The following is a 20,838-nucleotide window of genomic DNA, read 5'->3' on the forward strand; positions in this document are numbered from 1 at the left end:
TTTTTTGAGGAACCTCCACACTGCCTTCCATAACGGCTGCACCAGTCTGCATTCCCACCAACAGTGTATGAGGGTTCCTTTTTCTCCACAGCCTCTCCTACACTGTTACTATTTGTCTTGTTGATGATAGCCATTCTTACTGGGGTGAGGTGATATCTCATTGTGGTTTTTATTTGCATTTCTCTGATGATTAGTGATGTTGAGCATTTTTTCATGTCTATTTGCCATTTGTATGTCCTTTTGGGAGAAATGTCTCTTCAGGTCCTCTGCCCATTTTTTAATTGGCTTGTTTGATTTTTGGTGTTGAGTTATATGGGTTTCTTTTATATTTGGATTCTATATTTGGATTTTATATTTGGTTTCTTTTATATTTAGCCCCTAATCGGAGGTGCTATTTGCAAAAATCTTTTCCCATTCGGTTGGTTGTGTGTTTATTTTGTCGATGGTTTCTTTTGCTGTACAGAAGCTTTAAAGTTTGGTATAGTCCCATTCATTTATTTTAGCTTTTACTTCCCTTGCCTTTGAAGTCAAATTCATAAATTCCTCTTTGAACTCAAGGTCCATAAGTTTAGTACCTATGTTTTCTTCTATGCAGTTTATTGTTTCAGGTCTTATGCTTAGGTCTTTGATCCATGTTGAATTAATTTTGGTACATGGTGACAGATAGCAGTGCATTTAAAAACAAAACAAAGCAAAACAAAACACTATTCTTTGCTTTATCCATATGTAAGGAAAATTGTTTTGGGGACATTTGGCTACTTCTGGCTCTTGGCTGGAGTAGACTCAGTACGTTTAAAATAAGATGCTGGTGTCACTGTTATTTGTGATCAACTGTATTAGATGAAATCACTGCTCTTAAGTGGGCTTTTATGGAAAATGGGAAATATTCTGATTCTTTTTGTAAGGTGTCCAATAAAAACTTGGAAACTTTTCTCACTTCCTCTTAATAGAATTGGTCCCCTAATTCTGCAGAATAATGGGGAAACATTTCTCTAGTATGTTCGCAGCACGGTAGGGCCTATATGTGTCAATACCCACTAAAGTTTCTGCACACAAAGAGAAAACAGGACACAGCCAGGTCCTCAGAGAGCAGGTGGGGGTGTGGGAGTCACCGTTGGAGAGGGTTCCTGGAGGTCTCACGAGCAGCAGCCAGGAGCGTCTGCGGGGGGGAGGGGTGTTGCTTGGTGAGCCCTGCTGGTCCCATGCATTGATGATGGGAGGGGCAGGGGCAGCCCGTGTGGGGCTCATGACGCTCGCGGCCCTGGGCGTGGGGGCAGACTGCATCTCGGAGGCGTTGTGGAGCATTAGGCTCAATGTGAGGGGAAGGGAAGAATCAAATAAAGGAAGAATTGGTTTGGGGTTTTCAAGAGGGAGGTTGGTGCAATTGTCATTGACACAAAAAATTTGGAAAGTTGACTTTCAACACGGATGGTCCCTGAGTAGTTGTTGGGGAGACAGGGACGATACAAAGAGGTTAGGGTGGGAGAGGATGTGATTTGGGACCACTCACCGTCAGGGGCTCCGGGACCCTCCCAGGGCGGTTCGTGTTTGTCGTGGCTGATGGTACCCCACTTCCCTCCTCTACTGGGGTGCATGACTCAGGTTTCAGATTAGAATCAACTACAGTTTCTCTAACTCTGGGGCTCCTGTCATAGGAAACCAACACGGGAAGCAATAAATGTGAACAGACCCCATGGTCACTCCTTTCTTTCCGAACGAGCCAGGTCTGTGAGTTACATCCAAATCTTTATTATAATTATTATTATTTTGAAATATGAGTTTGACAGTGAGCGTCCCATGTTATCTGTCCACCATTGTGTGAGTGTTCTTAGCGGGTCTGGTGCTCAGTGGTCCACGGCCGTGAGCGGCACAGGCACGGGGGGTCGATCGTGGCCGTGGGTCCCTCACGCGGGTTGCGTTCTCACTCGGCTTTTCCTGGCTCTGTAACCTTGAGGAAGACATGAAGCTCTACAGCCTCTGTCTCCTCGCAGGTACTGTACACACCACAGTGTTTTCTACCAGGATTGAAGTGTGCGGGAAGCTTCGTGTGGTGCCCACAGTGCCTGCAAATGTGGCAGGAATCCCGGGTGAACCCTAAGCCTAAGGGATGGATGAGGGGGCCCCTCAGAAGTACGTGCTGCCTGTGAGTGGGGCCTTGGCCCCAGGGGTCCTGCTTTGCTCTTTTACTGAAGGGGACACACAGATAATTATACTCCATTCAAACTAGACATTTCAGGGTCTCCCCCTCCCAACCTGCCATTTCCAGAAAATTGGATTCTAAGGGGACATTTCTTTTTATTTCACTTTTTGTCTTTGATCATCTAAGTTGTGTAATTAAAAAGAAAACCACAGAAAATTCCATGACTGATGAAGACAATATGTGTAAAAATTAAGTCATCAGGTCTAAGGAACAAATGAAAGCCCATATGTTGAGACCTGTGACAGTATGCTTTGGCTTTGCCATTGTTGGAATCTCACATTTCTGGGCCACACGCAGACCAGGCGTTGGGGGCCTGGTGGCCCCCCTCAGACCCTGTGTCTGGCCTCCTCAACCCGGGGACGGCCTAGACAGGGGGACCCACTGACCTTCTCTGATCCGGTCACTGAGTGTGTGAAATTCGGACAAGGACCAACCACACAGAATTCACGGCACGTGTGCTAATGTCTGAAAAGCATGTAGTTATAATCCCACTAAGTGCTATTGATTATCGATCCCGAATCTCTGCGTGTGTACAAGGCACGTGTGCTTTATAGAGTGGATCCTACTACACAAACGGTTATTCCTGAAGCCTTCCTCGTATGTGAAGCCCTGGCTAACCCTCAGAACAGTCCACAGTCCTCCCCCACATGTAGTGGCGGCTCTCAGAGCCCTCAGCGAGGCAGCATGGCGTCCTCAGTGTGTGTGTCCAAACCGGAGGAGCCGTGCACCCTCTACACGCCCCTGGCCATCTGTCACTTTAGAGTGCAGGTGCGAGGCTCCTCCACCCTGCAGGGTCCGAGCAGGCTGACCTGTGTGCCCTCAGCGAGCGCCTCAGCAGGTCAGAGGGGACGGGGTGCCCTGAAGGAGAGCGGTTGCAGCTGTGCTGTGGCACTCAGCCGTTCCCCTCATGCTCAGTCACCTCTGCCTTTTATCTGGGTTTGCAGGTGTTTGCAGGGCTCTCACCTTACATTACACGTGTCTTGTGGTCTGAGATCACTCAGACCTCATCGTCCCTTGAAGGGACGGGACACATGGTCCTGACCGGGCCCTTGACCTTGAGCTGAAAGTGCAGATGTGATCACCGCGCTCTGAAGTCGTCCTCTGTGGCTTCCACACCCGTGGGCCGCCCCCTGCCCCACGTCCTGCGGGGACGTCCCTGTGCAGCTTCCTGACAAGCCCTCTGCTGCGCTCACGATGTCTGATGAGCACAGTCTGTCTGTTCAGGGAGCATGTGACAGATCGTGTGCACACAGAAGGCAGGGACCACTCGCAGTAATGGGCTGTGTCAATGTGCACAATGTTCGGGGGTTTGAGAGAGTGCTTTCAGAGAGAGTTCTGGAAACGTAAGGAGATGCACTGAAATGGATGTCTGTTTGCCTCTGCAGCTCACACTGGGGTGACAAGTGCATCGCACAGCCGCTGTCATAGCAGTTGACCTCAGACTGTCAGCCGTAGTCAAGCACAAGTGTTCCTTTGGCGTCATCCCCCTATCTGGCTGGGCTTTGCTGGGGGCTCTGAGCTGCGTGGGGGTCTGGGTCTGCTCCATATGTCTCGTTGTGCTTATGAGATACAGGACAGGACTGTCTCATGGTGACAGCAGAGGCTCAGGAAAGCAGCCCCACCTTGCCGGCTGCCTGCGGTCCTTCCGGGAGCCGTGTAGGTCAGGTGTGATCCCAGAGTCGCAGAACCAGGAAAACACCCTGCCAGTGTGGGAGAGCCGCAGACACCCTGGTGACCGGGTGAGGGAGGATGGGGCCGACGATGTCATCTGTTCATTCCTGGAGGGGAGCGTGTGGTTATCCCGAGGGGGAGAAAGTGGGGAAGGGCCCACGGGGACACGTTCAGGGACGTGAGTGTCGGTGAAGCACGTGTTTCCGAGCCTCGCAGGCTGTGCTTGCAGCAGTGATGGGACTTGGCAGAGACCATCAGAGGTAAACACATTCGGTCCCTGCGTGTCACGATGGTGCTTATAGAAATGAGGGGTCAGGCCAGCTGGGGGCAGCAGAGAAAATGTAAGTAGGACACTGAGATCCCTCCAGGGACTCTGAGGGGACGCAAGGGGATGGGCAGACTCCTGAGAGTGTTCCGTAACACACTGGACTGTATATGGAGATGCTTCTATGTTAGGTGTCATGTGAGGCAGGTTGGCCCCGGTGTTCGTCAGAGTCATCTGGTTGCGGGGCATGAACACTTTGGACCCACTGTGGTTGTCTTAGTCACACCTCCTAATGAAACCATCTTCAGCCAATTCAGTCATCACTTGAGGACGTCTCTCTGAGCACAGCTGACCTTACAGGTGCATAGTCAGACGTGGCACGTGGGGCTCCCGCCCCGTGCTTTACACCACTTACCGGTGAGAGCTTGCTGTTCAGTAGAGCATATAAATAATGGATCCCCAAGTCCTGCTGGGAAAAATGAGAATGGACTAAGCACTCAACACACACGCTTTCCTGGGATTGACTATGGACTTTCACGTAGTGCTGAGTCTGAGACACTGTCCATTGGAAGACAGACCAGAGAAGAGAGGAAATGTTGCCAGTTCAGATGTGGCCAATGTTTTCTCTTCTCTTAGAATTCCCAGTTTATTCTCACTAAAGAAAAGCTTTCGCAGACGCATTTGGATAGAGATTTGCTTCTTGGGAATACTTACGTGCCGTGAGACGCGCTCTGGTAAGAGGGTGTGCCCACATGGCTCCACCCTAACACAGAGCACGTGCCCACACGCCTGGCAGCTCCCTCACACGCTTCCCACGGGCTTCCCAAGCGACACCTTCTCGGAGGCAGCTGCCACTTCTGTTTCCGTCAGTCTCACTTTCACCTGGGCTGGAGTTTCCTGTAAGTGGAATAAGCCTTCTTGGCTTATTATTGTGGCTTTGAGGTCCACCCTTGCTGGTTGTACGCATTGCCCAGTTATTCTCTGTAAGGTGTGCGTGTAATTGTATGTCACATGCATTGACCATGATCTGTGCATTTTCGAGTTAATGGCTGTGTGCGTTGTTCCAGGGCTATTATAAATAAAGCTGCCTTGTACCCACTGGACTGGTCATCTTGTGGACCTCTGTTTTACGTACTCTTGGATAAATACCTAAGAGTTGACTTCCAAGGCGGCCTTATCATCGCACCTTCGTGTGATGAATGCGTGAGGACCCCAGCTGTGTGTGCCATAACCTTGCCAGCATTCGTCCTTGGTGGTGTTTTGATCTGTGTCACTCTAGCAGGCACACAGTGGCATCTTGTGGTTTTCATTTGTATTTTCCTGATGACTAACAATGCCAAGCATTTGTCCAGTCATATATCTTTCATTTTGAAGAGTCCGTCCAAATCTTTGCCCAATTTAAATGGGATTATTTGTCTTTTCTATTGATTTGTAGGGTTATTTATATAACCTGAATCTTTGTCAGGTACATGCATAGGAACATTTTCTCCCCGTGTGACACTTGCCTTTTCACTGTCTTAATGGTGTCTTTTGGTGAGCATAAGTTTTAAGTTTTAATAGAGCCCAATTTACCAAATATTTTTTTGTGGTTACTGTTTGCCGTGCTGTCCTAAAAGCATTTGTCTAACCGGACATCACAAAGACAGTTTCCCATATTTTCTTTACAGGCTTTGTATTTTCAGCTTTCTGGTTTAGATCTCTAATTCATCTCAAAAAAATGTTTGTGCATAGTATGTTAGACTTTATTTTTTTATCGGCAGATAAATATCCCATTGTTCTAGAATCATTCGTTGGAAAGATTTGCCCCTCTTACTGAGTTGCTTTGGTGACTCATTAATTATCAATTGAACATAGATTTTTAGGCCTATTTATGAACTCTTTATTCTTCTCATTAATCGGTTCAGCTGTTCTTACTCCAATCTCATACTGTCTGGATAAGTAGCCTTATAATAACTTTTCAAGTCAGGTGATGCTAGCCTCAGGTCTAGCATTCCAGGTCTTCCTCATTTCCACAGACATTCTAGAAGCAGAGTCAGTTTCTACAAAACAACATCCTAGGATTTTGATGGAAGTTGTGTTGAATCCATAGACAGACCTGGGGAGAGTTAGCATTAAATATTACTGCATCTTCTAATCTACTAACATGGTGCCTATCTCTGTGCATTTACATAGATTCCTTTATTTAAAATTTTTAATTGTTTTTTAAATTTATTGGGGTGACATTGATTAATGAGATTATATAGGTTTCAGGTGTACAATTCTGTAATCCATCATCTGTATATTGCATGATGTGCTCACCCCCTAAAGCCTAGTCTCCCTTTGTCACCACATATTTGACCCCCTTTACCTTTTTCTATCTCCTCCCCAGCCCCCTTACTCTCTGGTAACCACTATACTGTTGTCTGTGTCTGTGAGTTTTTGCTTGTTTGTTTGTCTTGTTCATTTCTTGCTTTCTGTTTTATATCCCACATGTGAGTGAAATAATATGGTTCTTGACATTTTCTGTCTGATTTATTTCACTTATGATCATCTCAAGATCCATCCATGTTGTTGCAAATGGCAGTATTTCATCTTTTCTTATGGCCGAGCAATAGTCCATTGTGTATATACACCACATCTTCTTTATCCAATCATCTTTTGAAGGACACCTTGGATGTTTCGATGTCTTGGCCACTGTAAATAAAGCTGCAATGAACATCGGGGCACATATGTCTTTATGAATAAATATTTTTAAATTTTGGGGGTAGATACCCAGCAGAGGGATTGCTTGATCATATGGTAATTTTATTCTTAGTTTTTTGAGGAACCTCCATACTGTTTTCCACAGTGGCTGTACCAATTTGCATTCCCACCAGTAGTATATGAGGGTTTCTTTTTCTCCACAGTCTCTCCAACACTTGTTATTATTTGTCTTGTTGATGATAGCCATTCTGACTGGGGTGAGGTGATATCTCATTGTGGTTCTGATTTGCATTTCTCTAATAGCTAGTGAAGTTGAGCATTTTTTCATATATCTGTTGGCCGTTTGTATGTCTTCTTGGGAAAAGTGTTCAGGTCCTGTGCACATTTTTTAATTGGATCGTTTGTTTTTTTATTGTTGGGTTGTATGAATTATTTATGTATTTTGGATATTAGCCCCTTATTGGAGGTGTTGTTTGCAAATATCTTCTCCTATTTGGTTGGTTGCCTTTGTTTTATTCATGGTTTCATTTAATTTTTCTTTGCCATGCTTTTTAATTTTTAATGTCTTACATATACTTTTATAAATTTATTCCTAAGTCTGTTTTTGATGTTATTGCAAATGAGATTTTAAAAAATTATCTTTCACCACCTCAGGGAAGATGTAGATGCCTGATCACTGCACTGTACACCTGAAGCTGAACAATAATGAATGCCAACTATATTATATATATATATATATATATATATATATATATATATATGTATATATATGTACGTATACACTTACAAGAGGCGGAGTACAGCATTGGGAGTGGAGACAGTGGAAATGGGATGGCTCGGTGCGATGTCAGAGAGATAGTGGATGGGGGGCGGGGGGTCCACAGTGTGAGGGATATAAATGATAAACGTCTAAGTATTACTTTGTCTTGTGCACCTGAAACTAATAAAAAAAAATATCTTTCAGTTGACTTTTGCTATTAGAAATAGAAATACAGGTGATTTTTGTATATTTATATCTTGAAAATTTGCTATATTCATTCATGAATTATAACAGGTTTTTCTTTGTAGATGCTTTAGAACTTTTTTAACATACGCAGTCCTATCATGTGTGATCAAGGTCAAGTTTGAATTGTTTTCTTCCTAATTTTTAGGCTTTTTAAAACTTCTTTGCATTGTGTAGGCCCTGTACTATAATGATAAATAAAATTGGTGAGCAGCTTCTAATCTTAGAATGAAAGTCGTCGTTATTTTACAATTAAGTCTGACGTTAGCTATAGGTTTTTCTTTTAATACGCTCTTTGGAAGATAGAGGTTATCTTCTGTTTCCACTTTTCTGAGAGTTTTGTCCTTTGATTAATGACCCAGTTCACCTTAATAAAAATGAACACCTAAATTTTCTTTGCCAGAAAAGTGGTAGTTTTTCTGCAACTGAAAGAATTTTCATTTGGAGTATAATGTTATTACAATGCCTAAGAAGGTCATTATTTCTAGCCTTCTAAACGGTCGCTTCAGTTTTGCCAGGCATTTTATCCTCCCTGCTAAGGACACTTGTATCTTATGCCGTTTGTCCCTCCTGACCATTCTCTGAGGCCATTAGGCGAGTGTGACCCCATCTGGCAGGAGTGCCCCCATTTCCGTGACTTCCCTGGAGCCACGCGCCAGGTCGGATGACTCGGCCTCCACTCTGTTCCTTCACATCCCGTGTCATCTTGTCCATGTCGCCCCGTGCTGCCACCATATTTTCGGAAGGACTGCCAAAGGATTAAATAAAAACGCTGTAACTTTGAACATTACATTTGCTTGATGCCTCTTGACGACTCAACACAGAAAGAAATAAGAAGATGGGAGTGAATAGAAAACAGACTCCACCGGTATAACTTAGAAGTGAGGGGAGCTACGTATGTTGGCAGGAGCGAGTGGGGTGATGTATGGATGCTGTCACTTCCTGTGGTCGTTTCCGAAGAACTCAGGAGGTATTGGGCACAGCTGAACAGCAATGTTATGCTATTCTTTCAAAATGAGGTACGTCTGGGAAAAACAAAATGTTCCAAGAACGGATTGTTATGTGGCTCAAGGGCCACATCGTCCCTCAGCAAATAACAACCAACCAGGCAACCGGCCGACAGCAGACGATGGTCTCCCAGCAACGTGAACAGTAGCGAAGCTGTGGTGGGGAATTGGGGGCCAGGAGGGGAGTCCTTTCAAGGTGAGCACATAAGTAAGAGTGGAACCAAGAAAATCCGAATCCACAAGTGACTGGAACGCGAGACCTGGGGCTGATGTCAGCGTTCTGTCTATGGCGGTGGCCATGGGGATGGGAAATAAACGGTTTCAAGTATCTGCCGTATAAGAATGCTTCTCAGGGTCCACTGAGAAGCTTCCAACAGGTACACTGTGGGAAAGGGAACAAAAAAGCCCTAAATATTAATGTGAGGCTATTAAGACATGAGCTAGCCAGAAAAAATGACATATTCAGCATGTGTCTTCTTGAAATATGGCCAGATCTAAAGCTCTTTTTTTTTTGTAGAATGGATGTGATTTGTTATTTTTCAGATGTCATCAGACTCAGATCAAGTAGCCTACATTTAGTGAGCTCATCATTTAAGAGGTTTTTTTCCCCCCCTTCAAATTCATAAATGTCTGACAGCCATTTGTTTTCATCTAAATTCTCTGATTACTACTTCTCGGGAGTCTGCTCACAGGGGGAGTGCAGCCGCGGCGGCTGGTACGTGAGCCGTAAGCAAGACAAGCTCACGGGGCCCGAGAAGCACACAGGCAGAGTTAAATAAAGCACAGTGCACTCGTCATGTGACTAGTGGACACGTTTCCGTGTGGGCTCAGATTGCCAGTAGGTCAGTTAGCTGTGGCAGGAGCACAAATACCCATGGCCGTTCTTCTGGAATGGACTCAAACCTAACTTTGAATAATACACCTATTTTAAAAGTTCAGTTTTGACCCCTCTGCCATCCTGACAGATCCGGCCAGTTCCAGGCTTTCCTCCTTGCATATCATGCTTCTATCTGGCCCTCAGCTGGGCATGATGCGAGCGTCACACATTCCTTTTAACGGTCTCCCCTTCTGTGCTTTCTTATTTCCACCACCCTCGTTCTGCTTGTCTCCATTTTTAGAGTCACTGAAAATTCCCCCTTTTTCCTGTGCCCTTTTCTGATGCGTTATGAGGTCTCCTTGACATTTTTCTATTACGTCCTTGAGACTTGTCTCCTTGGGTTTCTTTTTGAAGTCATGTTCCTGTGTGTGTCAGTGATTGAAAGCTTCTGGTATGGTGGGGAAATGTGACTTGTTTATGTGGCTTTGTCCCGATCCATCTCTTTTTGCAGGTGTGATTGATGTCTATCGAGTGTGGGGCGTTTGTGCCCCAGAGACCCATGCTGAAGGGGTGTCTTTGCTTTGCGCATGTCACGTGGCCTGAGTGAGCCCTGGTGAAGATCTGGCGGTTGCTCCCCTGGGAGCTGAGCTGATTTAGGAGCGAGAACACTTTTCCAGTGTTTCATCCTGCTTCTCTCAGCCTCTGTTCCCAGGGGTCATCGTTAGTTTGTCTGCAGACGACCTTTTTTTTGTATTACAGCCCCTACTAAGAAAAATATATAGCATTTCTCCAGCACGCTTGAATGCCCACATGGGGCTGGATTTACCAACTTAAATTGCATAAGTGAACAACGCTCCTCAGTCAGGATGTTTGCACAAACAAACACGGCCTTTCTCCTGACTCAGCCATAATATCTTCACCATTTTACAACATTCTCAGCAAATTCTAGGAGGTCGTTGACTCAGTCAAGCCGACTTCACTGATGAGCCTTCAAGTATGATATGCTGTCCTCCAAAGGGACGTTTCAGGGATTTTCCGGAACGACTTCTATAGATACAGCATGTCCTTGGACGACGCAGGAAACATGTTTGTGCCAGATAACAGCACCATAAATCCTGTTCACTAATAAAGTTTCTGAACAGGAGCCAAGGCGGCATTAGAGTGAGCGGTGTGTATCCTGGGGGGGCCCGTTGGCGGACTGGCCTCGGCCCCAGCCAGCCCCTCCCGGGACTGAGGGATTCTAAGGAGCTGACAACAGGAGCTCAAGCCCCCTCCCCTGCTTTCGAAACATGAGCCAAAGGAACTTACTGCAACTCGGAGAGAGAGCGGATCATTGTCATTTGCCCCGCACACCGGTTTCCAAGTTACAGCAGGAGGGAAGCCTCTTTCTTTAACATAACCGTCAACACAGGGGTAGGTTTCTTTATTATCTACCCAAGTGCTGAGCAAAATCCTGCGCACACTGTAAAGCACCCAACTTACAGGAAAGAGTCCATACGAAACTGAACGAGAGGGGGTGGTGGTGCCTTAACACGCCATGGCCGTTGGGTGTGTGTGTTAGACGTGAGCTGTGTGTCGGAATCTCCCCACGGTGGTCTTGCCGCCACCCAGCGCGGTGCCCGACGTTATAGAGGACTAAATCCAGTACCTGCCGAGTGCTGGGCTCCGCGGAGCATTGGTGCTGATGGAAGCACACGCTCAATTCCAGTGCTGGACGGCTTTGGTGTGGGAACTTGGTTATTTAAAGTTCTCAACTTATAGACAAAAAAGATCTGATTCTAAAGCTGCAGGGAGTTTGTGGGAGATCCATGGAGCCCCCCCCCAGAAGAGGGCAGCTCAGACAGCTGCTTCCCAGGGCCCCGGGGGCTCCTGCGGCCCCGAGACTCACAAAGAATGGAACTCCAGTGTCCTCCACCTCCAGGTCTCAGGGCGAGAGCGTCCGAGTGGACACGTGGGTCCAGTGCGTGGTCCCCTGCAGGCAGAGCCGGGCGTCCACAGTCTCCATCACGGGAGCCTGCACACCCTATAGGAAGGGGATTGTCTGCCGAACCCTCGGGGCCAATGTCGTCCTTCCTCTCTCGCTCGTGGAAATGATTTTAGCGTCTCCTGTGAGGACTGAATGACCCATGGGATGGGCTCTGACATCACCCCACACGGTGTGTCCCAGAGAGACTGCGGTTTAGCCTCCATCATCCATGTCAGGAGCTGCGGTCAGCCTCTGAGGTCACAGCAGGGAAGGCAGTGTGTGTGCATCCTGGGTAGGAACATGGCAGAGGACCTACAAGGTGACATGCACTTCTGTGTTCTTCCAGGACACACACAGAAACGATACGCCCTAAAAACCCGAATGGGGTATTGGGGGACACTGTACAGTGCTAGCACATAGCGCGCGGAGTGAACAGCAGCTGCTCGTTGTCATTGTCAGTGACTGATGCTTAGTCACTTGTGTCGTTCTGTGGCACTTAAACCTGTTGTCACTGCCACAGACCATACAGCCCTGTGGTCACAGTCTGCCTAAGACTGAAGAGCTCAAAAATGGGGGGGTGCAGTGCATTGTCATCCCCTGTGGTTAGCGTCATCTTAAATAAAGTTAGTGATGAAATTGAAAGAAGTAGAAAATGATTATTGGTCCAGTACCAACTGCAATAAAAATGTTTGAAAAATGCTGACAAACGGCCTCCGTGTTCCACCCCCTTCCTCCCACGCCCCCGTGTGACTGACCGGACACAGGCTGCCTGCTCACGCCTGTCTCTTCCTCTCTCTAGTGTCCTCGTGTGACCAGGAGCAGCAGTCGGCCCTGGAGGAGGCCAGGCAGCCCAAGAATGACAATGTGGTGATCCCCGAGTGTGCCCACGGCGGCCTGTACAAGCCCGTCCAGTGCCACCCCTCCACGGGCTACTGCTGGTGTGTCTTGGTGGACACCGGACGCCCCATCCCTGGCACGTCCACCAGGTAACGTCATTCTCGGGGCTGCGAGGTGTGGGGTCGGGAAGTAGGAAGGGCGGAGGTCCCCGGTTTCCACTGCGCCCCCACTTCCTTGTGCAGGGTGAGTGCAGAAACTGTGGCTTTGGCCGTCAGAGACGAGAGGAGACCATCCAGAAACGTGCCGGCAGTGTTTGCCTTTGGCAGGCTATCCGGGCCGTGCCGGCACTTATACTGTGTCGAGTGTCAACCGCAGGTCCCTTTGTCCCTGGTGTTGGCAGAGGGAGCCAAGCATTTCACCGCAGCAGGGCCAGACTGCCCCGGATGGATTTCTATGATATAAACACATGGAAACCTTGAAATTACCACTTATAAAAGAGCATGTGCTGACGGCAAGGACAGCAGGCGGTCCGGGGTCTGAGATACCAAAGACCTCCTCGTGTTTTGTGTGGCTCAGCAGAGCGGCAGCTGGGGCACACGTGCTGGTGGTCGTGGAAACGGTGGGAGCCTGAGGGAAGGTGATTGACACTCTTGGTTAGATGAACTGAGCTCTGATTTTTCAGATTTATATAAAAGTAGTTTTCAAATATATCAAAATATCTCTCAAATGTTATCAAATTAAGCCATCAGCTTCACCTCTGGAGCCGAGCCAGGAGCATTCTAACACGTCCCAAGTCATTTCCCCCAAGGGGTCAAGTGTGACTATTCCGCCTCAAGAGGAGGAAACGCAGGAATGCAGACCCAGGAGCTGAAACACAGTGACTGGCTCGTAAACGTTTCCTCAGGACAAAGTCACCCAGCCCTCTCTGGCTCTCAGTGAAACCAGTGTCCTCGGGCAGTGTGCCCTGGAAGCCGGAAGAGCAGGACAGTGGGAAAGCTGGTCCTGGGTGGCCAGCACGTCACCCATCCCAGCCACACAGTCTACACGCACCACGTGGCCAGCACAGGGGGCAGTTGGCCCAGGACAGGCTCAGCGTCTGCGGGGCTGTTACAGTCGCACGTGTGGTGTAGGCTGTGCAGGCCGGAAGAGAACGGGACTCCTTTCACGGTTTTGGTGTGAGGTTGTTTCTGCTTCCTGTGCACAGGTGTAAAGGGAAGAGTCAGGAAAGTGTTTCTGCATATTAATGACAGGCTTGTTCATTTAAGTGGGGCCTTGGTTCCCCAGCGGGGTTGAGCCACAGCCCTGCGAGTCCCTGAGCTGCCCCTCCAGAAGGGGGGAGTGCCCCTGGCAGATGTTTTCTTAGCACCGGCCAAACAAAACCCATAAGCTGTCAAAACCAGCGCCTGACACTGGCTCTGAAAGGATGCGATCAGCGTTATAATGTCATCCCTACAGAACCTATAAACGGTTTTACACTCCGATCGGACAGGAAACGTACTCACCACTCTTCCCTCGCACCCGTCCTCACCACTCTGCCCAGACTACTGGGTGTCCTGCCAGGGAGGAGAGTTCTCAGCATCCCTGTTTTGCCTACAGGAGACAGTACGTCCCTCTCCTTTGAGTTTCAACAAACAGCATTCAATTAAACCCAGAGGAAGCGACCCCTTAGACTCCTGCTGTATTGGTGTCTCATTTGTTCATTCATTCATTCACGCATGCATTACCACAAAGGCCGACTGTCAGTGATGTCCAAACACTGCCCCAGGGACTGAGGGAAGAGCTCAAAGAGCAAACACAACCCCGTCTCTCAGGGGTTTGCCTTCTGCTCAGGGAAGTCAGACCGGGAGCATGCGTACGCGGGGCTACGTTTCACAGCAGCAAATGGGTCCTCACACTCAGGCCACCTCAGAATTGACCAACTCACACAGCTCTAAGGACAAGGGAAGTGCGGGTTATTTCATCAGTTCAAGGACAGAATTGCAATAAGCCGTCTGTGTTCTCTCCATCTGTTTCTGGCTTGCTGTGGGGTTCCTGCCTGCTATGGTTTCTAGAAGCATCCTGTGCAGCGTGACAGTCCTTGCTGTGCCTCTTTTCCACAGCAGGGCAAGTGCTCCCCACTGACCTTTGACCTTCACGGCACTTCCTCTTGCTCTGATTGGCCAGAATGTCACCCTGTGACATGTCCTTTGCTGGTGAAGGAAGGGCCACAGGGGCCCCCACTCAGCACCCAGGTCTGCGATGGGGCGCCCTCGTGGCCCCCGTGACCATACAGAGCATGTTCTCTGGGTGACACGTTTGCATCGTTCAGCATAGAAGCGATGTGATCTCTGAATAATTCTGAAGACATTCCGCTCTCTCACGCACACGGCTGTTCGCTTTTATGCGATAAGCCTTTGGATGCCCTCAGTGTTTCTGCTGCTGCTGTAGCCACTGGGGACAGGAAAGAACACACAGAAGTCTGCGCCTCCACGGAGCTTGTGCTCGGTGGGAGGAAACAGACAACAAGCAGAACACAAGGGGACAAAACACAGAAGCAAGTGGGCTGGCTGAGGACGCCCGTCCTTAGAAGCTCTGCAGGAAGACAAGCACCGGGCGCGGAGCATTGGGGGGCTGCATCCGCAGGGGGGACTCCCTGGGTCAGGTCCTGAAGAAGTTGGGGAGCACACAGACGGTGTCTGTGGGAGGGGCGCTCCAGCATGGGGAGCAGCTGCCCGGCACACAGCTGGAACCTCGTTCAGCTTTGAGCAGTCAGGAAGCTTTTGGTTTCCAGTGGTGACAAGCCTTCCTGATAGGATTAAACAATGAGGCGACAGGTGAGCTCAGGCCAGACGTCCAGAGGTGGAGGAAGCTGCGCTTTGGTTGAAACTGACTTGGTGATGTCGCTGAAGACACATTCTCCCCAATCTCCCCTCTGGGGTCCTCCCTGTGTCGTCTTCATCCTCGGACGGCTGCCCCCAGGATCGCAAGGTGGCTGCCGAGATCCGGGCAGCTCACCCATACATCACAGTGCTCGGAGGACACATGGCCCGTCCCTCTCTTTCTCAGGAGCCAAAAATCCCTCCTAAAAGTCCCTTTAGCAGATTTAATTCATGGAGTGTCAGCCAGAAGTGCATCACATGACCATGGCTAAATCCCTCCCTGGCATGGAAAATGGCTTTGGCTTATACCCTTCCTCAGGGAGGCGTGGATGTCGGGAAAGCTGTCAGATGGACACGAAGGCTCTGACGCACGGGCTGGCTGTCCCAGCTTCACTTTCCAGGTTCTCCTCTGACGGGGCTGCCGGACAGTCCTCTGCATTGCTGGGGCATAAACGCCGTTTCCTTATGATTTTCTGAAATGAGCAGTTCCAGGGAGAGACTTTATACTTTTGATTTGTATTTGGGTAGACACTTAAAGGTTTTGTTTTCCTGGCTCATCCTCTCTATTTCTATTTTCCGATGGGGAAGATGAATTTGAAAATCGAACAACAGTCAGAAGCCTCAGACATCAAGTGCATGGTCATGATAAGCTAATTCTCTTTTCCTCGTATCTCCGAGAAAGACGATTAGAAAGCACAAATGTCACTATAGACTTGTGCCAACGACAGTACAGCCACACGGTTCTGCCCGAGCGAGGCAGAGCAGCTCCCTCCAACACAGAGTTCCCAGTTGGGATGGTCATCCAGGTAGAAATATGGGGTAGATGGGCCACTGGGCACCTCCTGCGGGTCCTGCCTTTTGTGTCACATTTGACATCTGGCCTTGGTTGGCAAAGCCCCTGCGGGCCGGAGCCAGACCCCTGTGCGAGCCCACCCACACCATGCGTGGGGATGGGCAGGCTTCCGGCTGGCCACCGAGCGTGGTGGGGGCTCTGGGATCAGTGTGGCTCAGGCCGGTGGCCAGCTTCTACATTCTGCTGTCCTGCTGGCTGTGACAGGCTGTCCATCGGCCACCAGACTGTGGCTGTTCTTACCTGAGCCACAGCCCTGCACCCGACTGCAGAGCCCACTCCCCCAGGTGGCTGCCCGTGGCCACGGGATTGTGTCACCACCTTTCTCCTGGCAGAGAGCCTGCTATCTGATGGGCAGCCAGACAGTCAGAGGTGCTCATTTTTTTCTTATACAAAGAAAAGTTAAAATAAACACTATTGAAAAGAATGGCAGTGGATATCAACACTGGATCTGAATTTTTTATTTGAGACTCAAAGGTACTGTCTCTATTTCCTGAGACTGCCACGTCTGCTGGTTCTGGGCATGTCACAGAATTCTTCAGAAGGAGCCGAATACCATCATTTAAACATACATGTTTTTATCAGCATCAGTGCTAAGATTCCAGCCTAAAGTTGGAACAAAGCCAGAACGACCATCCCATGTGGCCTGCGTCCAGGCTGCTTCAAAGTTACAAGACTCAGAACTGGGCGTTTATGGGTGCTGTGCTCTCTCCTCACCCACGTGAAGGACACGGACACGAGCGTGGACTCCCAAGAGTTTGGAGGCCCCACGCACTTCATGCTAGGAGCTCACCATCTAACACCACGCGGGCCAGCTCTCTGACATGCCCAGAAGCTAGGTCCCCTGAGAATGGCTGGGGCCCCTGGCTTCCATGGGGAATCCCAGCGCGACTCTCCCCCCGATGCGTTAGGACCTGGGACGGTTGTTTGTGGTTTTACAGCACACCTTTTGTGGGCTCTGGCTGTGCGGGTCAGTTCCCACCTATCCCAACCCCATAGACACTGACCTGCAGCCCCAAACCGGGATTTTTCAGCCGTGAGACTGCCCAAGTCCTCCAGATGTAGCACGCATGAGTGCAGAGACGAGCTGGCTGTCCGTCAGCCAGCTGGCTTCCTGTCCTGTCTCTGCTGCTGATTCTGTGGCCGTTGCGGCCCTGTCGCAGCCCCCAGGAAAGGAGAGGCCCTGGGTGGGTAACAGGCCCTTCTCCCCGTGTTCACATCTCTGCCATCTGTACTGAACCGCACTGCATTGCAAAAGAATGTGAGTCAGTGGCTTTTGTTTAAAACGTGATCCCTTAACTGTTTGCTGGAGTGTGTCAGGGACACTTTCATTTCAAAAAGACGTGTTAAGTTGGTGCGAGTAAGTGTTAGGTTTTCTGGTATCACAGAGGGCACGCGGGTGTGAGGGGCAGCGGGAGCTGAGGTTACCCGCTCTGTGTCCTGGCCAGACCCCCCTGCTCGCGCTGGGCCCGCTCTCTGACACCAGTGGGAGGAGGCTAATAGTGCCCCTTTGGAGAGAAATGCCATTTCTTTTGTTTTCCAAGGTGGGAAACAAGAAACAACGAACAATAAGGATCTGACATGATCCCCACGAGGCATATATGATCTCACATCTCTTTCTTAAAGAGTGAAACATGACAACAGGGCAGAAAGAGAGGGTGAAGAAGCAGCGGACTTTGTTCACTTCCTGAAAATCCGTCGGCCTCTGGGTCCAGAACATTCTGCCTGCACCCCACCCCACGACAGTTCAGATTTGTCATTCACATTTCAAGAGTTGTCCCGACCTCTCGGACCCTGTCCGGTTCTCCAGGAGGCAGGCTCTCCAACCCTGCATTCAGTTGTCCCCATCACACTGAGCCGTTCTCTACCTGGTATGGGTCTCCCCGTGCCCTCACCTGGTGCCCAGGGAACATAAGCACCTGCAGGTGCTGTGCACAGAGCCCCCCAGGTGAGCTGCAGGTTGTCCTCCCGCCAGGGAGAGGTGCCTGCTTCAGCAGTTCTGCCTCTGCTGAAGTACCTGCCGTCACCGGCTGCACCTGCCTGCTGGGGTGTCAGGACCCCACCTGCAGAGCTTTCTGTGGTTTCCTGTTGAATCTGCGTGGGGCCAGAGTGTAGTGTTTCCTTTCCCTGTTTTTTTTTTCTTTGTTTGTTTGTTTTACACTGAGGCACACTTGTAGCTTCATGAACTGGATTGAGAATTAGTCTGAGTAATGTGCAGGTCCAAAATCCTGAGGTTCTTCCAGAGACTCTGTGTTCTCTCCTGGGAGGAGTAACTGGGTGGCCAGACCCACTGCCCACACGGCACGCGGGGCAGGTGGTTTCCCACCCTTCCTCCCCCACCCCCTCTCGTGACTGTATCAGATCGGGTGACAGACGAGGCGTCCTGTCCTGCAGTCACTGCAGAGACTGGTGGCCTCACGCCTGGATGGAGACAGCGCCTGATGCAGTCGCGTCTTCCTACTGAGTGGGAAGAAGCAGCTTACTGCAGTGCGAGGTGACAAAGGTGACAAAGGGACATAGTCATGGTGCTGTGACATGAGGATGAAGCCATGTGTGTGCCCCTACCGCTGGATGGCCATGCGAGAAACGCAGGAAAACACCATTTCTAAGTCTCGACCCAGCTCTTCTCTTTCCTTCCTCTCCTCGTAGGTATGAGCAGCCGAAATGTGACAACACGGCCAGGGCGCACCCCACCAAAGCGAGGGACCTGTACAAGGGCCGCCAGCTCCAAGGTGAGTTGGGTGAGGGGGTGTGGGAAGGCTGTCAGCACCGCGTGGGGCTTTCTTACAGACTTGGGGTAACAAAGAATTTCTGCAGTTCTGTTGCCCACTGGGGTGGAGGGCAGGGGTCTCAACCCACACAACCAGACAAGGCTCCTGGCCGCTCCCCAGGGGCCTGAGTCCAGGGCTGCCAGCAGCCCCCAGGCCGCGCCCACTGACGCATCACAGGTTGGTTTCACCTGTGGCCCATGTCTGAGACCTACCGTTTCAGAGAAGGCAGCGATGTCCTCTAGTCAGAATATCCTACGGCTTAGCTTCTGCACCAAAGGGGCCTTGATTTGTTTCACCGAAAAGAAAGCAGGGATTCAACTGTCATTTTCTGACATTCCTTTTGAAGTGGCAGGGGTGTTCAAGAAGCCGAGGTTTAGGTTTCAATAAGACATGAGTTCAGTCTTTGTATCAAGCGAGTTTAATTGCAAAGATCTATTTGAAATTAAACAGAGGCAGTGAGTTTAACCTCATAATTATTAAAACTCCATTCACGAAAGGCTGTTTATGGATGTTCTCGTTCTCGAAAAGCCCGTAAGTGTTTGTGATACACCGAGCGTGATTATTTTATCTCTGAAGCCTCTCAGAGACCCAGCAGCCTTCCAGGAATCGATGTGACGTGAAGAGTAGCTGGGCAAAGTGGGCACAGGGCACAGGGTACAGACGTGGCACGCGGGCCAGTGGCGCTGAGTCGCTCAGACTTCCTGTGAGACCAGGGAGCTTGGAGGCAGGACTCTGACATCGCGTGGAGAACTTGGTGGCATCAGTAAGATGCTTCAAAGCTTGTTACTGATTTGGTGCATTTGGATCTCCTTTTTCCTTTAAATATCTCCAGAGTGTGTGAGTTTAGCCAAAGCCTCGGAGCCCATGAGAGTCCTTCTGCAATGTCCTGAGTGCACGTTTGATCTGGGTTTTGTACAAAGTCTGGATAAATTCCTGTTTAGAAAACTGTTGTAGTTCTGTATGATTTGAACTATTATTGATAAAGAGAGTTTTAAATTCTGAAATGTAAAATGTTTTTCTGCTTATAAGCAAGGGCAGAGGCGATCAGAATATCTGTGGGCACGTGGTGTGACGGGCCAATGTCCCATCAGCCTGGACGTGGTCGGGGAACGCAGCCCCGCCCGTCTCCTTTGTGGAGCTGCCCTGGGTGCCGGCTCTTTTTTATCGTGGAATCAGTACATTGAGCACGAGACTGGGGTTGTTGGTTCAGCGACTGGCGTGGTCATTTATCTTGTGAGACCGTGGACCATAGGCATTGAGAAACATGGAGTGACGTCCTTGATGGCTTGTTTGGGTGTCAGATGTGGCCTCAGAGAACATGCCATCATCTCAGATCTTGGCGTGATCCGGGGCAGTGTTGTGAGGAGGGCACGCTGCACCCCAAAGTCCAGAGGACAGCCCGGCCGTCACCACAAACCCCTGCTTCCTCCTGCCATGTCCTCAGGCACCAGGCGTCTCATGCAAACTGTGAAGGAGCAGCCAGTTGTGCAGCGTGGTGTGTGGGCGTGTGGCCACTTTGTCACTGGGAGTTTGGGGGATAATTGTCCTTGTTAGGGAAAAACAAGTAGGTCCTAAAATGACTCCAGGACGGGGGCTGTCCTGGGTGGAGAGGAGACACCTGTTCCCGGAATAAAACAGCACACCTGGGCCGACACATTTCCTGCTGGAAAGGTGCTGCTTTCATCTGAGGTAGCTTTTCTCCATTTCAGCCAACAAGGGCCTTTCATGTTCCATGTCAAGCTGGTAATCTCACACACAACTCACTTTTTAGGGGGGCGTTGCCTGCAGCTATGTATCGGCCTCCTGTTTAGGGCAGTTAGCAGCTTTCCAGCTTACACCAGTGACAGTAAATGACCGTGTCATCTTTGGAGGCCGGCACTTTACCACATGGAGAGGAGGTCAGACCCAGCC

General features: G+C 49.6%; 1 protein-coding gene across 2 annotated transcripts in view; it reads left to right on the forward strand.

The window, feature by feature from the left end:
- SMOC2 (SPARC related modular calcium binding 2) overlaps positions 1-20,838 on the forward strand; it is a 165,691-nt gene that overhangs the window by 106,503 nt on the left and 38,350 nt on the right. For both annotated transcript variants that reach the window (XM_033100475.1, XM_033100476.1), the window contains exons 8-9: positions 12,411-12,597; positions 18,806-18,888. In XM_033100475.1, coding sequence (XP_032956366.1) covers positions 12,411-12,597; positions 18,806-18,888 — 270 coding nt within the window. The remainder of the gene's footprint in view (positions 1-12,410; positions 12,598-18,805; positions 18,889-20,838) is intronic.

The sequence above is a fragment of the Rhinolophus ferrumequinum genome (genome assembly GCF_004115265.2).
Source record: "Rhinolophus ferrumequinum isolate MPI-CBG mRhiFer1 chromosome 3 unlocalized genomic scaffold, mRhiFer1_v1.p scaffold_36_arrow_ctg1_4, whole genome shotgun sequence".
In the NCBI taxonomy this organism is placed as follows: Eukaryota; Metazoa; Chordata; class Mammalia; order Chiroptera; family Rhinolophidae; genus Rhinolophus; species Rhinolophus ferrumequinum.